Source organism: Leptopilina heterotoma, unplaced genomic scaffold (genome assembly GCF_015476425.1).
Source record: "Leptopilina heterotoma isolate Lh14 unplaced genomic scaffold, ASM1547642v1 Lhet_38, whole genome shotgun sequence".
NCBI lineage: Eukaryota > Metazoa > Arthropoda > Insecta > Hymenoptera > Figitidae > Leptopilina > Leptopilina heterotoma.
In genome coordinates, this window is record NW_025111054.1 from 2,977,029 (window position 1) to 2,995,771 (window position 18,743).

Sequence of the window (18,743 nt, forward strand, 5' to 3'; positions counted from 1 at the left end):
TCGAGTACTCAAAAATGCCACTAGGTGGCACTGATGAATGCTTTCTTACAAATCATTTTTCGCAAAATATCATATTTGGGTTGATGTGCAACACTTTTTTTTGGGGGTGGACTAGGTAGTTACTACTTTTTACGTGCTATAACTGCGCAGTGGCGGATCCAGCCTTCATTCCAGGGGGGGGTCATGAAAAAAAAAAAATATATATATATATATATGTGAAAAAATATAATATATGGTATAATATAATTTATTCACTTTCTGAGTAACAAGAATTACATTTAATTTAATTTAATTAATTTAATCAATATAATTAATTAATAATTAATTAATTAAATTTAATTTAAAATTTTTTTAAAATTTAATTTTAATTTAATTACATTTATTTTTATTATTAAGAATATTATTATCTTTAATAAGATTGGCATAAAAATTATATGATAAAATCTAGTTTCCTTTTTTTTCTTGCAAATCGATCGATGACTTCATTTCCATCAAATACAATCTGGTGGTGGATATTCAATAGTGCTAATCCAGTCAGACGCTCTTCTCCCATAGATGTCCGAAGATATGTTTTCAGTCGACGTAATGTTGAAAAAGACCTTTCTGCTGTCGCCCCACTCACTGGTATACTTGCAAGGATGTGCAAAAAAGTTTTGACATTCGGGTAGAGATCACTGTCACAAACGTCAATTATTTGGGGTACCGTTTGAGGAATTTTACTTCCATTTTCCAATTCTCTTTGCCACTTAGTTACCCAAAGTTTATATTCCTGAACTACGGTAGATTCATGAACTCGATCTAAAAGCTCATTATAAAACCTAGTGACCTTACGTACAATATCTATATCATTCTCATTATAGGTTGATTTTGGCAAAAATACATTTAAGTTAAATAGATCTAGCACTTCAGGAGAAAGTCTTTCTTGTAGGTCATTTATGATGTGGTCCAAAAGGGGTACGTATATAGACCTGCGGTAATATTCTTCAGCAGATTGTGCTGGTAGATTATTAGGCCGATGTATTTGTCTTGCAGTTATGCGAGGAGATCTCAGCTCTACGTCCAACTGTTCAGCAATTTCTTTAGCTTCAGAAAACAATTGTTGGAAAACGACTGCAGCATTTTCTCTTTTTTGCTGTAGTATACTTATTGTATCTGTTATTGCATCCATAGCAGTTTTCAAATCTACTGAAGCTGTCTGCAGTAAACGACTGAGTGATACAGTTGTCCCTAAAAATGAAACATAGTTAAGGTTAAACAAACAGTTAAAAAATTTCAATATAAAAAAATAATTATTTTATATAAAATGTATAGTTTACCTAAAATATCATTTAAACTGACAGATGATATAATGAAATCACAACTTCGTAGAGCTTGCAGTAGACAATGAGCATCACTAGAAGTTTTTCTGTCATTCCACACTGTAATTCGTTGCAGGGCGTTACAAATTTTTACTAAATTGTCGCCTTGAAATTGTAAGTGCCCATCATGTCTTTCAACCCAACGAGTTTCGCAAATACCCTTCATTGCATTGCCTACTTCCTCAACAAATACTTCATGACGTTTAGCCGAAGCATTTGCAAAAGCAACAACTTTTCTCATCGTAGCAGAAGTATTACGGCACGAGACGACTTTTACGGAATTACCCAAAGAATTGTTTAAAACGTGATTATTACATGGCGAACGTTTAGCATGTTTAGCTTTTTTTCGCAATTCGTGAACTGCTCCTTTTATTTCAGATGCCATGACCGCACAACTGTCAGTACAAATTCCTACACACCAATTTAAATCTATATTAAATTTGTAGCATAGGTCTGTTACAATTGTGGCTAAAGCTTCGCCAGTCAATCGACGCTCTTGTTCACTATCTGTTATCACGACATCTCCCTTTTCGTAACGAAGCATCTCGTACGCATTGCAAAAAGTGATAAATTCCTCTTTGATACTGCCATTATGAAAATATCTGAATGAAAGACTTAGTTGCTCAATGTGTGATATGTCTGTTGTTTCATCGAAGATAATGGAAAAGAATTTAGCTTCTTTTAAATTATTTAAAATTTTTTCCTGTATTATTTCCTTGCATATGTCGATAAGTTCATTTTGAACTGTTTTACTGATGTACGTTGCATTGTTTTTGGCAGTTTCGAAATGATGTTGCAATATTTTGTCACCAGCTTCTATGCGAAATTTTAAAAGAGCTCTAAAGTTTCCATTTTCATTCGATACCAAACTGTCTTTAAAAACTTGCTCATTTTTGATTGTGCTTAAAAGCATTCCATCGTCTCTATGCCCACGTAAAGAAATATTTTGACGTCCACAAAAGATAATTGTACTGACAATCGGTTGTAAGCGTCTTCTATTTTCTTTTACTTCAGCCATGCGTTGAGTACAAACCTGGTTAGCAACGTCAGCATTAGAATTATAAAAACTTTTTAAAAATTTTTTTCCACATTCAACGGCCATTTGGTGATATTCATTTTTTTCATGCTTTAAAAGGGCTCCCTTTTCCCCCAGCAAATTGTCAAAAACTGTTAATGGTTCTTTGACCAATCTTTTAAGTGTCATTTTATTTTGAAAACCTCCTCCTTCAGACACAACAAAAAGGGCACAATATTTACAATACAGACCACGGTCTTTGTGCGACAAAACGAGCCAATGAAATTTTTCCAGATGTGACCTTTGAGCGTATTTTTTTGTTTCCTTTCCATTTTTGGTCACAATATTATAAGGAAACACGTATTTTGAAGGTGGCATCCAATGATTCTGAAGTAACATGGCTTTGGTTTCTTCATTTATCTGTTTTCCTATATAACAACCAATATCTGATGCCATATCAGATTGAGCTGGCGGGTTTTTGGAATCATCATCACCGGAAAAACTCGTTGACAATTCTGTTGCAGCAGCAGGAACAGAAGTTTTCGGGACATCAGTTTTTGGTGTTAGGGAATTGGGTTCTTCACATTCGACAGTGTCTAATTTTGGTTTTTTTGTTAAAAAAGTATCAATTTTCCTGAAAGAATCTTCTCCACGTTTTATATGACCACCTTTTTTCTTTAAATCGCTCTACATCATAAAAAAAAATTCCATATAAATAAATAAAGGTGTTTGAAAACAAAATTAACACATGTGTTTAATAATATACTCACCATGATTATTCTTTTCGGTTTTCAAAGTCTATTTTTTACATATTCACACAAATAAACTTAAAATACTTGTATGTTAGGTTATTAATGCTAAATAAAAATCTTCTTGAAAGCGATAATTATTTCTTTGCTATTGACAAAAGTTCAAAATCAACGTCACGAACAAACAATAAGATGGCAAAATTCATTACAGTGAAACGAAAAAATCTTGGTAAAATATATATGTCATATACAAGTAACCTTAAAATAATAAAAGCATATTAACATATATTATTTCAAATTATAAACAGTAAAGCATTGAACCTCAGAAACTTACATAACCTCAGACCGAAAATAAACTTAACCGGAAAAAGTTTTTGAATTGTACTGAAGTCATTCACTAATATCGACACTCTTAGAAAATTTAATATATCAGAAATAATTACATATTAGATGCATGTGTTTATTGATGTTTATAGAACCTGTCAGATGTTTTCTTCGGATTATTGAAATCGATTCAATCGAAATCGACTTTGAGAATCGATTATTTTAAGATTCGACTTTCAGGGTGAGACAATTCTTAATGAAAAAGTACTTGCATTAAGGTTTACGCACAACTAATTCAGATACGGGTGACGAATGCGGGATAGATATACATTTTGTCCAGTTATCCTTTTCTATATCATTTAAAGTTCACGATTTTGAATGTGCTTAGGCCTAATTCGATAAATCAGGAACAAAAGAAGATTGTAACCCCAGGTCTCAGAAGATTAGAAATTTAGAATTGAACAATTAGCCGACATATATGTATATTCAGCTTATTTAAAACACCAAATCAGATTCAAATTTTTAATTTTTCTAAAACAAATTTTATTTTTTTTCTTGTTCCAGACTCCCAGGGGGGGGGTCATGACCCCCCCTGGATCCGCCACTGTAACTGCGATTCACATGATGAATAAAAATTATTAATTATTTTCCTATAATTATATTCCTTATTCAGTTATGAATAAATAAAAAATTAAACAAAAAAAATTTTTTTCTTTGGTGAAATCTCCACTTTTTAGTGGTCAACTATACCTTAGTAAATTTTTTTTGGCAGATTTCGATTAGTTTGCATTAAAAAAGCCTAAAATTAATAATTTCATTTATTTATTTGTTTATACACCCGTCTTAAGCCTACAATCTTGGCTATACAAGTGTTTTACAACCGTCGAAATTTTTCTTTACAAATAATTCTTAATTCACTTAATACTAAATTTTGCGCCTACAGATCGACTTGAAAATTAGGGAGTACTCGCATTTGCCTGGACCACCCGTCTAATGGGTTTTCTCGACAGTGGAGAGGGAAACTGTAGAAAACCTCTCCTGAGTACAACCGGTTTATCGACAGTCGAGTTCTAATGGTGTGTACCGGACAATAATCGACGGTGCACATCATTATACCTCGACGTCAAACCTCTCGCTCAGATTGTCTCACGTGCCGAAAAAATACCAAGCCAAGTGGGCGCGAACCAAGGATACTTATACCCTTGGTCCTTAAACGACCGCCAATGCAAGGCATCTATCCGACTGAGCTAATCTGTCGGTTTTTTCATCAATATTTATGCATTATATACCTGAATTTTACTGCTGTTGCACATCACCCCAACTTTTTTGGAAAATGCAAAAACAGACGTTTTTGAAAAAGCGAAAAATTTGTAGGAAAAATTTAAAATTCTGAAAATCTAATAATGCAGAAATATTCTATTATAATGCCTCTAAGTCATTCAATTTTGAAATATTTAAAAATTTAAATATTTGACATGTTTTTCGGCCAACGAAAAAAAACGTTGCACATCACTTCACAACACCCTACCTATAACCTAACCTATAACTACCTATAACATCAACATTTTACCCTTTTGGTGGTTTCACAAGTGAATAAAAACTGAGCAATCGATAAATCCTGATGAAAAGCAAAGGGTCTGGTTTATCGTATGACCCACAGCATCCACGGATCATTCCAAACATGCCCTGCAAAATTAATATATATATATGTTACGGTCAATGTCCGGAATCGGGCAATGTCGACAATGCCCATACATTTTCAACAATATTCAGCAAAGCGTGTTAATGCCCGGGCAATGACGACAGTGCCCGGGCATTGTTGACATTGCCCATTCATTTTTGGGCAATGTTGTTTACATTAAGGATTAAATTAATTATACTATTAAAATCAGACTTTTAAAGTATTAAATCATTGGTAAAAATGGCCAGTGACAACGTGAGTGATATTTTTTTGTTAATAGAGCATTAATATTGGGGTTATTTATTAGTTCTAAGTTTTATAATTTATTAAAAAAATTCAAAACATCACATTTTATAACCATATAGTTAATAATTTAACGACACTCAATCTATTGTACACGAAATAATATTACAATTTACGAGACATTTTATTTATAACTAGTCGGTACATTTCGATTAAAATGAATTTAAATTAAATTAAAAAATTAATTATTGACATTGCCCAAACTGGACCGGGCATTGTCGACATTGCCCGAAAAAACTTCATAATATAAATTATTTCGGACATTAACCGAAATTGATGGTCATTGTCGACAATGCCCAGTGGTTGTAGGCAATGTCGACAATGCCCGGGCATTGTCAGACATTGCCCGATTCCGGACATTGATATATATAAAATTAATAATTTTCACTGTTTGGAGTTACAAAGTAAAAAAACGTGTAAAGATCATAGAATTAAATATATATCCAAATTATAACTTAGCATACCTCTAACGCATCTTGATTTAATCCCGTTGTCATAAGAAAAGAATATTGGCATTCCTTTGTCAAAAAATCCATAACTTCAATCGTAGATTGTAACGTTTCTTGAAAACCGTCATAAGTGCTAGCAGACATGAAGCGATAATCGTTACTTTTATTTTGAGTCCTCCAAAGTGTCAAATAATCTCGGAAACTTGTTATTGCCTGCATTGTTCACGTTAATTGTTATTTTTATTTAAATTTACAAATTTCTTATTCAGTTAAACCGTATTATTTTATTTAGTTGAATTAAAAAAGGGCCAGTTAAATTCAATCCCATTGAAATTTCTGTTTTTTATAGGAGTGAACATTTTTTAAAAATATTAAGTAGTTAAAATTATAAGATGTGTGTACATTTTCGAAAAGTAATTAGTTAATAATTTTTATGCTAAGTACTCTCATTGAGAATATAATATATATAAATCAAACATCTTTAAGATACAGTCAATCAAAAATTATTTTTGAATTAAAAAAAATTATTTCGATTCAACACACAATAAATTTTATTCAATAAAAATTATTTTAATTCAATTATAAAATATCTTTAATTCAGACAAATTTTTTTGGTTGTCTACTTATTTTTGGATTAAAAAAGTTTTTCTCAGTGTGAAATTCTATCAAAGAATACAAATTTCACCTTTTCTTATAATAATTTCTATTCGTTTCGAATGCAAATTTTTATACGATTTTAAAGAATTTTTAAAAATGAAATTAAAAAAAAGTCTAGAATGTAATACTTTTTTTAATTTTAATAATATAAATTTTTTAATTCTAAATAATTGCAGGAAAATATTTTCGTAAGTGAAGAACATTAATTTCAAAGAGTTAAAATGTCTCTGGTCAATTCTCGTAGTTATTTTTAAAATAGACAATAGGCTTTTGCATATGTATAACAAAAAAATATTTTAGAGAGAAAAAAAAGTATAAATTGCATCTACAAATTTGTATGTTTGTGTGCAACCCATGCATTTATACATTTATGTACATGTTAGTTTAGTAATTTCCCATAACTTCTTTTGTTGATTTAAAAATAGAATTTTGTGTTAATATTTGGTTAATATTACACAAGAGTTATAGTTAGATTTTTGTCGATTCTGTCTTTATGTTTGTCGAGTTTCTTTTTCATGCTATATCTTGGTATCTCTGCAAAACAGCTTTGCTTTTCCAGTTTAAAGCGGTTGTTGGGCCTTCTTCATCGTGTTGTTTCCTTAATTTATTTTTGTTATCAACATTTTCTTTCGGTTGTACACTACCGTCGGGAATTATCGGTACGGCTGCACGCACACGGCCCAAAAACATACCAATCTTTAAATCACGATTTTCTTGTAAATACAAATGTCAGAAAATTAACAAATATACCATCCGAAAGATAATTAAATTTTACGATTAATGATACATAACTGAAAATTTTAATAATTTATACAAAGATTGCAGCAACCGACAAAAAAATTTTAAAAACAAAATTTTTTTGGAAATTTTTTCAACCTTTGCACATTTTTTAAAAATTGTAGAAAAAATTTGAAACTAACATAAATGTGATCATTCAAGTCTCATCTTTAATTTAAGATCAAAAGAGTTTAAAAATCTTAATCGGTTAGTGAGATATCATTATAAACGTCTGAGCATATTTTATGACAAATTCATTGAATTACTCGATTTTAAACGGTTTTTGGCTGAAAATGCTCGGACGTTTATAATGATATCTCGCTAACCGATTAAGATTTTTAAACTCTTTTAGTCTTAAATTAAAGATGAAACATGAATGATCACATTTATGTAAGTTTCAAATTTTTTCTACAATTTTTAAAAAATGTGCAGAGGTTTAAAAAATTTCTAAAAAAAATTTATTTTTTAAATTTTTTTGTCAAATTTGTCGATTGCTGCAATCTTTGTATAAATTATTAAAATTTTCAGTTATGTATCATTAATCGTAAAATTAAATAATCTTTCGAATGTTTTTGGGCCGTGTGCGTGCAGCCGTACCGATAATTCCTGACGGTAGTGTGTGTGTTTATATTCTCGGCTATTTAATTATGTTTCGTGAGAGTTGTTGGCGTCTGTCATATCTATTTGATTTTCTGATGGTTTTTGTTTGTTACAACAGTTTATGGTGCATTTCACTTTTTTGTTGTATTTTGTTATTAAGAAAATTAGTATTGTAACTACTGCTATAACTATGATAACTATAATCGAACTACTATATATTAAATTTTCTCTCCTACCGACTTTATGCTGACTTTGAATCATTAGTTCCTTTTCAATTTCTTGTAATTTTTTGTCCACTTCCATTTTCCGCCACGTTGTATATATCTCATTTGTTGTAGTTTGGTCAAAATGTAGTTATGTATTTTTTAGTATAGGAGACACTTCATCTATTTTAAGTTCTATTTTTGGATTGTAATAGTATTCGTGTACGTTTTCCGTAATTTGTAACGTAGGTAAGTTAATTGTGTCGGTTTTTATTGCACAGTTTTTGGCGGTGTTGATTATTTCTATTCCTTTTAGTTGATAGGTCTCAGTCATTTTTTTTGGGCAAATTAGGTAAAGTAATCGTCTTAAAAGTTGTTACTCGGGGGGTTTCAGGGTTGCTGATTACGAATCAGGCATTGATTTTTCAATATTCAAAATGGCGGATCCAATATGGCGGATGACAATATTAAAAATTCGTCGGATTCATTTGAAAATTGTTACTCGGGGGTTTTCGGGGTCGCTGATTACGAATATGACATTGGTTTTTCAAAATTCAAAATGGTGGATCTAATATAGTGGAAGATAGTATTAAAAATTCATTAGATTCATTTGAAAACTGTTACTCGGGCGTTTTCGGGGTCGCTGATTACGAATCTGGCTTTGGTTAGAGAGAGATAGCAATCTTTGGAGATAGAGAAATGAGGAACTAGTCAAAGAGGGGGCCAGATGTTTGAACTTAGGTCTCTTAGTGCACACTATTTTAAATACATGTACATTTGCAAGGAAAACCAAGAATTTCTGTGTATAAGTGTACTGTAGCCACACTGAAAGAAATGCTTTGACATTATCAACAATAAAAGTTTAGTTAGGAAATTCTTACTAACCTGAAAATAAGGTTCTTTTATTTTAGCTAAACGCATCATAATAACAATAAACACAATTTTGAAAAACATAAGTACTACTTTAGCTGACAAAGTTATTATTATTTTGTTAGTAAACTTCAAAAATTTACATTTGAATAATATTATAATAATAAAATTAATTAAATTCAATTTAACATTTTAAGGAAATATAAATTTGTCATTCTTAAAAAATGGTTTATAAAATTCAATTTTAAGTTTAAAATGTATTAGAGTAGGAAAAAAAGAGAAAACATTTAAAAGAACCAATAAAATCAACACAAAAAGACGAAAAATTTATCGTTGGCTGACTAACCCCACGAGTACTTTTTTAAAAAAACATTTACAAATCCTGTAATATTAAAAATATCGCAATTCCATTAACACCATCGTCTTCAGCACTAAATTCTGCATTGAAAATCACTTTACAAGAATTTTATTTGTGTAACTCTATTAACAAAAATCACCAAAATAACTCTTAGAAAAATTACATCCAAAAAGTCTGTTTTCATAAATGATACTGTCACTGCTAAACTGCTGCAGCCATAATTCCCATCTGTCAGCAACTAAAGTAAACTACCATAAGCAGTGTACATTATTAATAGCGCACGATTTGCAAAATTATGCAGAAATAAGAAGCAATTGGCTGCCTCGCCCCGTTCTCCTTTATCATAAGACAAAAACATAAATATCGCGCTCGTGTAGCTCTGCTAGCTCTGCTAGTACATGTATAAATTATAATTCTGTTTCAAACATTTATGAATGACAATATGAATTATATTTAAATGTAATTCTGCGATTTATCTCTTCGTATTACTTCAATTTTTATGTTAGTTTTGCCTATTCCGTTTTCTGGCTGATTCAACCATCTGAGTTTCTGTATTACAAACTCAGCTTTCGTGTATGAAACAGGAGGTTAGGTGCATTTGTTAAAAGCGTTGTGCGCAGACGTATTCGAAACAAACAAAATAGAATGAGTAAAATAGTGGTATCGTATACGATATCTGAAAGAATTTTGGGCAGGCTGCAGGCTTTACATGGGTGCCACTAGAGATAACTGCCTCAAGACTCGCAGTTCACCTCAAAAAGGCAAGAATCTACTTCCGAAAGGTAAGCAGCAACTCCTCAGGGGCAGCTGCTCATCTTTCGGGAGTAGATTCTCGCCTTTTTGAGGTGAGCTGCGAGCCCTGTGACACTTTCAATTGTTAACATAAAATATTGAATTTAATAGATCGGATTCATTTACGTATTTTGGCTGCAACACTGCGCCTTCTCTATGCTTTACAGAATACAAGTTTTTATATTTACTATTTGTTTAGGTAATATTGCCGCAAGGTTTGATGCAGGCAGCATTGATTGCGCCGATACAATTATTAATAACTATTTATTATATTTATAATTTAGTAGAAGGAGAAAAGAAATAATAATTTCTTTTGTCCTTCTAACTATTTAATAAGCATCTCTTAGTTAAAGGCATTCTCATGATGAGATATTTGACGTTATCAGGGTGTCAAATATCCTCAGGCATAGCGTCGCTGCTTTGCGACGTTCTTATATGCTTGGGCTGATTTAAAATTAATATTTATTTTACATGGTTGCCAAATAACCCATTTTTAAAAGACTAAAATTCTAACAATCGACCGTGAAAATTCTTGTTTTCGTCCCCGAAAACCCTGATGCCTTGAACTTAGAGATGCACATACTAGGACGACGTATTAACAAAATTTCTTTAATATATAGAATAACAATTACACAATTTAATGTAAAATCTATAATACAAGTAAAAATAGTAGTAGCTCCAGTAAAAGCATTAATTCTCCGTAATTTTTTGTCGGATATTATTGTTATTATACTATTATTCCATAATAACCTTGCAGTAAAATGATGTTAACAGAGAATTTTCTTTTAAATGGTTATCATTATTGTCAAATTATTTTAAAAATTCCGTCTATATATAGTTAAGATAAAAAATAAAAATAAAATAGGATACAGCAATAAAATATTGGGTATAAAACGCGATTACTTGCTAAGTACTAAATGGTTTCATAGAGATATTTTAATTGAGCGATTCCATGTCAAGTGATCAAGGTAGGAAAAATTTTTTCTCCAATCGTGCCTAAACTTGGGGCATTTGTAATACTAGTGGATAGTGATTTTTGGTGAAAATATTTTTTCACCTAGTCCAATATTTTCCGGGGGGAAGGATACGATTTTTTTTAAACGAATGCTGAGCTTTTTTACTAAAAGGACATATATATGCAAAAGTGGGACTAGAATGTTTAAACACTGAAAAAAAGAGATTTCTACCAAATGGAGCCAAAAACCGGGTTTTGAGCACTCCGGTCAGTAGAAATCACTTCTTTTCAATCTTTAAACATTCTAGTCTTATTTTTGCATATATATGTTCTTTTAGAAAAAAACCTCAGCTTTCGTTTAAAGAAAAAAAAATCGTATTCTTCCTCCCCAAAAATTAAAATTTATTTTTAATTTTGATTTTTTTAGGTCAAAAAATTTTTTTTTCATAACGCTTACTTCCAATCAAAAGAGCATGAATAAACCTTTCGAAACTGTACTCGCCCAAATTTTTATGTTTAATTGTTTAAGAGTAAAAAATTAACAAAATAAACATTGCACTGTAAGACCCCTTGATCACTTGACGTGGAATCGCTCAATTATATAAAAACATAAAACAGCTTTCAAAATTTGTTTTCAAATGCAAAGCAGAAAGCATACATTTTTATAACTGTTTTACAAAATAGCATGCCCTTATTTTTTTTAACGCTAAAAATTTTTTTTATTATAAGATAAGATTCTAAAATCCGATGTAAGTATTCTAAAAAAAAAATTTTACCAAAAATTTCCGTTTTAGCATGAAAAATTGAACATTTTTCCAGAAAATTTGGGAAAATTTGAAAGAAAATAAATTGCTAGAGAATTTCCCAAACAATTGCTACAATAAACTTTTGTATTCTTAATTTTCGATTACAAAAAAAAACATTTCGCAGCATGGTACATTTCCAAACCGTCTCGGTGGTGCTTAATCCGATTAGGCACTTGTATCTTTTAAACGTTGCGACCGCATGTCCTTAAGTAGTGGGAAGGCAATAGGGAACTGTCAGTTTAGTGACGTAATGTCAGGGTCAGTGCGTAGCGGTCCAGTACCTCACTCCAGTGGTTCAGTTCTCTTCCGTCTTTTAATGTTATTGGAGTTCAGTCTCAAAGTCAACTGCGGTATCGCAATTCAAAGTACTATGAGTGACATAGTAATTGGAAATGGCTTCTAACATTCGCGAAGTGGTTCCCGACATTTGTGCAGGATTCGACTGCAGCAAGGAGGCGGTGTGCTCTACGTCCTCGGAATCGAGCTCGGATGGTTTTCCTGACATTGTTGGAGGGGCATTTAACGTGCTTCAACTGGGTCGGAAAATTTGTGACCTGATTCCAGGTGACAAGTTTGTGACAACAAGGGGCTAGCTTTTAACGAAGTTGTTTCTTAATGAGACGAAGCGTACTGCAATGTCCTATTCAGGAAGGGTGAGAAGGTATTTCGAGAGGAAAAATACGTTTTTGCAGAGCAACTCTAGAGGGTAAGTGGAATTTAGACTGAAAATTTTAAGGACAGGCTTCACAATCTGTCCCCTATATATAATTAGATTTTTTTTAAATAACATTTTATCTCAAAACAAATTCGAACTACCAAAATATAAACTTATTTGTACAAAAGTGATGATATGAAATAATTCATGGAATTAAAAAAAAAATTTTGATAATAAATACAATGAATCGATATTTGAGACACCCTGATAGAAAAATTTGCTTTTTGCTTTTTTTTAGTTTTATTTTTGTTAACTTAACTAACATTTTCACTGGCATTCAGGTAATCTTTCAACATGAGTCGCACAGCAACCAGGTCGCAACAACTACCCTCAGAGGCGGGGTTACATTTTCCGGATCGCAAGCGTACGACTGACGGGAGACCCGATTTGAAGGGATTATACGACCGGCTGGATAAAATATATTTCAATAAAGAGCTCGCGAATGCGGGTTACACATTGCACTGGGGGCGGAAAATGACGTCAACCTCGGGGTGCACTGATTTGCCCAGGCGCGAGGTGCGCATAATCTGGGAGATCCACAGACTTCTCCCTGAGGAGGAATTAATTGCAACGATGCTGCATGAAATGATCCATGTGAAGCTGTTCCAGCGTAGGATGAATGCGAACAGCCTCAACCACACCCAGGTCTTTTTAGACGAAGTGAATCGTATTGACGCGATAAGATCTTATCGGGGATGGTATTAAATACTTATGTTGTTTTAATCATTTTACTAGGGTATATAAAGTATTGTGTATATTTTATCTTTAAGGCGGACGTTATTCACGACGTCCCACGGAGGGTAGTCCACCAATTGCGTTCGAACGTTTGGAGATGTAGGATGTATTTAGATTATATAATGAATAAACCCTTAAACTATTTTCTTTTATGTAAAATAGGAATTTTCTTAGTGAAGTAATAATGAAATCAAAACAAAATCTTTACATTGGTGGAATGAGAAAACCTTTTAATATTGAATTTATATTAAGTGTTAGGTTTAAATTCGATTGTTTGAATTTATTATTAAAAAAAAGAAAGTTGGTAAATTAAATCGAATTTAGACTTAACTGTATCGAAAAGAGATTTTCGATAAAGTTTCTTTTAATAAAAGAAAATACTCAGTAATTATATCTTTAGAAATAAAAACTTTAAATTCTCTAAAGTAATTGTTATTATTATTAGAAAAAAATAAAGGATCCCCCATTTAAGCGTACTATAACTTCAGTACCTCCGATTAGACGGTACTTTGTAATAAAAAAATAATGAAATTTAAAAAGGTTGACATCTCTCGTGGAGAATAGCAAGACACCATATTATTAGTGCAGAAAAATTAATGTTATTTTATTTAACTCATAAAATTAGCAATTGAATGTAAAGATTAACAATAGTAAGTACATAATGTTCGTTAGAAAGTTTCTTAAACACAAAGAAAATCATAAAGATTTTTATACTTTTAATAACAATAATTAACTGAAAATGATAAATCCTATTTTTATGTAAATAGGTAATGATTAAATTCCAATAAATTTAGTCATAAAATAAATTTATATATATAACAATATAGTGTAAAAATGTAGTAGTATAGATGTAAAAAGAAATGTATGTTTTTTTATTCGTATATTAATCTACTCACCAAAAAATATATATAGTGGTTATGTTTTCCTCAAGGACAAAATGTCTCTTGTTACCTCTCAGGTATTATACACCTGTATTAATTTCCTTGTATAAGAGATGTTTTTATTTTATAATCTCACTTTTCCAACATTTAAATTTCTTGTTTTAATTTTTTAAACTTATGTCGATTACTTCATATATTTTTTGCTTTTAATTTATTATCTAATTAAAGAATAAATTTTCAAACTTAATTTTAATATTCAAAAAACCGGGGTCACCGATTTTGAACTTGTAATTAAATCTGAATATTCTGAATAGACAAAATTTTAGAAATATTCTTCAAATCAAGCACAGAGGCTTGATAATTAACAATATTGTTTTCAAGTTCTTTATTTTATCTTTGAACACTTTAAATCTCTTTATATTTCACTTCATTAACGTAAAAATTTACAACTAAATATCTTTTTCTTCTTCTACAAATTATATTATGTTTCTTTTATATTTCACCTTTTTTATATATTTTCACTTTATATTATTATTTTAAACAATACATTTAATTCACGCGGATAATTAAAATTCAATTAAATTCACTTCAATATTCAAATCAAACAAATTCAGAAATTCTACCATTATTTTCAGGGGACAAAATACAAGCCTCCGCTTCTTGCAGAAAAAATACAATAAAAATATATCAAACGTCCGTCTTGGAGGAAAATGATTATTATGACTCTTTGATTATTCCACCTGTGAAATCAGTCACACCCTGGAAATCGACTCAAAATATTAGAGGTGGGAGAAACTTAAGCACACGGCCCGCCAACTTTATTGTTACTAACGAAGCTTTTTGCAAGCTTGCAAATTCCTTGGAAAGTGGCGTGATAGAGTTCGATGTTCTCTATTGGATTTTACTCGTGTACATGTGTATTCTCCTCTATTAGTATTTCGCAGGTACCTTAGTGAGTCTTTGTGTAGGTAACTGTTTTTTGTAAAATTGACAAATTCCTGAGACGATTGGTACACTCCTTAAAATGATTTTTATTCATATTTCTTAATCCAAATAATAATTTTAGTAATTTTTTAATACTGAAGAAGAATTTTGGAAATAACTATTTTGTTTTTATGAATTTAGTGATAATTTTGTATTAATAAATTTGATGAGTGGATTAGATATATTTCTAAACGTTTTTTATGCTTATTAGTGTAATCTAATCTAATCTAACAACCGAGATCGAGCTGGATTTTCCTGAAGAGGGGAAAGTAAGCACCTAGGTTATAAAACCCATTGTACCAGACTCCAGCTCGCTCGTTTATAGCAACCCCTTAGAGTCCTGTTCTTCTCCAGAAGTCCAGTATCTCTTCTATCGATAGGTTGCTCACCTGCTTAGGGTCAATAATTGCTTGACCCCAGCTAGATAGCCTGATCCTAGCTAACACTGGGCATTCTGGTAATATGTGAGTCGAAATTTCGTTACTCTCCCCACACAGTCTGCACATAGGTGAAACTTGTCTGCCTATTTTATGCTGATGATAGTTCAATAGCCCATGACCCGTAAGTAGACGAACTACGGTCTGTAGAAAATTTTGTCGTCACGATAACTCGAGTAAATTTTTATGAATCGATTTGCAATTTGGGGTACTTTTTTAGTCCATAAAAATGAAGCCTAAGTTCGTTGGACAGCTTATTTCGTCAAAAAATAACAAAAATACAAAATTTTGAAATTTTCAAAATTTTGCATTTTTTACAATTTTCAAAAAAATATATTTTTTTTATTTTTTCCTTAAATTTGGTGAAAACAAACAAAAATTTTCCTTTAGGCACTTTTCAGTACAACAAAAAACAAAAAAGTTATGAATTTTTTAATTTTTTAAAAATTTGCTATTTATTGCTTTTTTTGGACTTTTTGACAGCCTTCTCTGCAGTAGAAAATTTGCCCTATTGGGGCCGTGTTAATAAAAATTAGTTCATATTATGCTAATACACCTTTCTTAACATTAGAATCGATAAATGCATCTCTTACACAAATTTTAAAAAAAATTTCCAAAAAAGTACAAAAAATTGAGATTTATAGTGAGTGAAGCATTAGCAGAAACATGAAAAAACATTAAAAACATATCGAAACCTTCCTTTTTTTCTTTTAGATGCCAAATTTGGGTCAAAATATAAAATTAGGAACAAAAAGGAACGGAAAATTTTCAAAAATTCTGCCTTTTTTGATTTTTTCCGTAAAATTTGTTTTTACATTCTCATCAAAAATGAGAAAGTCTTGGATTTGTGCGATTTTGAGCAATGTCTAATTTTGGTAAATCTTTACGTTTCATGACCCCCTGATTCCAAAAAAAATAGTTTTTAGAGAAGTGTCTGTCTGTCTGTAGAAAATTAGGGAAAGGATAGTTATATTGTTTATCCTTCTCTAACTCATACTTACGCTTACAGTTATGATTGTGGTTCCGATTAAAGATTCTATTCTGCTTAGGTCTTAAGAACTTGTAGGCACAGAAACTGCTCAGTTAAGGGTGCGTTTCTACTACTGTCGATAGAAAAAAAAATATACCAAAAATGTCAAAATCGCCTTCACACCAAGCTATAAAGTAGTTTCTGCAATAGCTTAAAGATGCATTTTTTTGTCTAATTCAAGCTGCAGTCTTATGGCAGCATTGTAATTGATTTATTTTTCTCCTCTTGCAGTAATTGGTAATTTCTTATATGAAATTTTTCTCTATCCACAAAATTGAAATTAACATATCATTTTAGCTGCAAATTAACACATTTTTGATGAGAATGTAAACCTTAAAGTCGTAGTAACTTTAAGACAAATAAATATTTTAGCGGCTCAAAAAATATATTTCGTGCCTGATACGTAGTCTCAGTTGACTGAGTTCGTACCACAGCGAAATATTTTTTGGCGAGGAATCAGTATATTTTAGCTTCATTGGTTTAAAAGATATTATTAATGGAATTTTTTTATGTATAATAACAAACAGGAACCAGAATGCAAATAATGCACAACAATTGTAGACGACAGCGAGCCATTTGCGCGCAACAACGCTTGGAGCGCGACGACCGACATTTGCGCGCCCCGAGGCGGGCTGAAACTAGCAAGCAGTGATGCCAGAAACCCTACGCGATTCACCCCCACCATAGCGCCAAACTTACTCCTTCCAACCTCTACTAACACAAAGACACATCACGAGTTTAGTCTTGTAGGTGTGTCTCTTTTTCGTTTTTCATGAAAGCACGCGTCAGACGCGGCGCGAGATTTGAAATTCATTTGTATCAAATTGCGATTATTACGGGAAATGCTGTAAAAAAATTATGTATTATTATTTAATAAATGTATAATTCATTATTAAATAATTTTTATATAATTAATTAATTAGTTTTATAATTATAATCAACTAATTATTTCTGTATTTCTTAATTAATTATTATTAATTAATTACTAAATTCAGTACAAATTAAAATAAATTGCTGAAACCAAATTTAATAAGCAATTAATAATAATTTTAATTATTGTCAACAAAAAATCTACAAATATTAAATAATCAATTAGTATATTTTATTAAACTACTCTCTAAATCTGAATTAGTTGAAATAACTAATTACTAGTAAAATCATGGCTGATTTTTTGCTTCAGCAATTAATGTGAAATAATTAATTATAAATAGAAAGTTGTTAATTAATAGTAAATAAGTACCTAATGAAATAGTTGAATTACAAAAATTCAATTAGTTAGAAAAATTTTCAGTTAATTTTATTATAAAATTAAATTAAAATTAAATTTCTTTCTTTTAAAAATTTAAAAATATGTAATTTACAAACTTCAAAATTTTTATTTTTCAAATTTAAAAATTTTGAATTTACAAATTAACAATTTCATTTTGCAAATTTGAAATTTTATATTTAAAAATTTTATTTTTTTTTATTTACAATCTGAACGTGAATTTAAATAATAATTCGTCATTATTAACAATTTCAGTAGTAAAATATAATTATTTAAATCAGTGACTAACTTTTTACTATTAAATTAGATATTTTTAACAAATTAAAATTTAAAGAGCACTAATTAATTTTAAAAAAATATTAATTAGGAAATTAAATGAAACTCGTTTCCGCACCACCATTGAGGTAGAGTTCATGGCGCGTTTTTATAAACTTTCGAGGACTAATGTAAAATTAAAACGGTAAATGTAGTTAAAATGTTACTATTTGAATCAGCGACTAACTTTTTATTAGTATTAAATTAATAACAAGTTATTAGAAATTCAAAAATCAATTATCGAAATTTTTTTTATTCAATTAAAGAGTTAAATTACGATTCATAATTTAATTTTCGAAAATTAAAAAATTTAATTCTTGTTAAGGGCATTTGAACCTTGATGACGTTACAGATTGTGCAAAGAATGCGTGACGTCATCAAGGTTCAAATGCCCTTAATTAAAATAAAAATTAATATTTAAATATTAATAAATATTAATTTAAATATTAATTTAGTGTTTTAAATTGTAATTGATTTTTTGT

General features: G+C 30.5%; 1 protein-coding gene across 1 annotated transcript; it reads right to left on the reverse strand.

Annotated features, from left to right (window-relative positions):
- Window positions 1-251: 251 nt before the first annotated feature.
- On the reverse strand, window positions 252-6,098 carry LOC122505897 (52 kDa repressor of the inhibitor of the protein kinase-like). The gene is made up of 4 exons (XM_043617768.1): window positions 5,895-6,098; window positions 1,317-3,060; window positions 600-1,227; window positions 252-258 (listed from the first exon to the last, which is right to left on the reverse strand). Exons 1-4 carry the CDS (start codon window positions 6,096-6,098, stop codon window positions 252-254), a joined length of 2,583 nt encoding a protein of 860 aa, XP_043473703.1.
- Window positions 6,099-18,743: the final 12,645 nt, after the last annotated feature.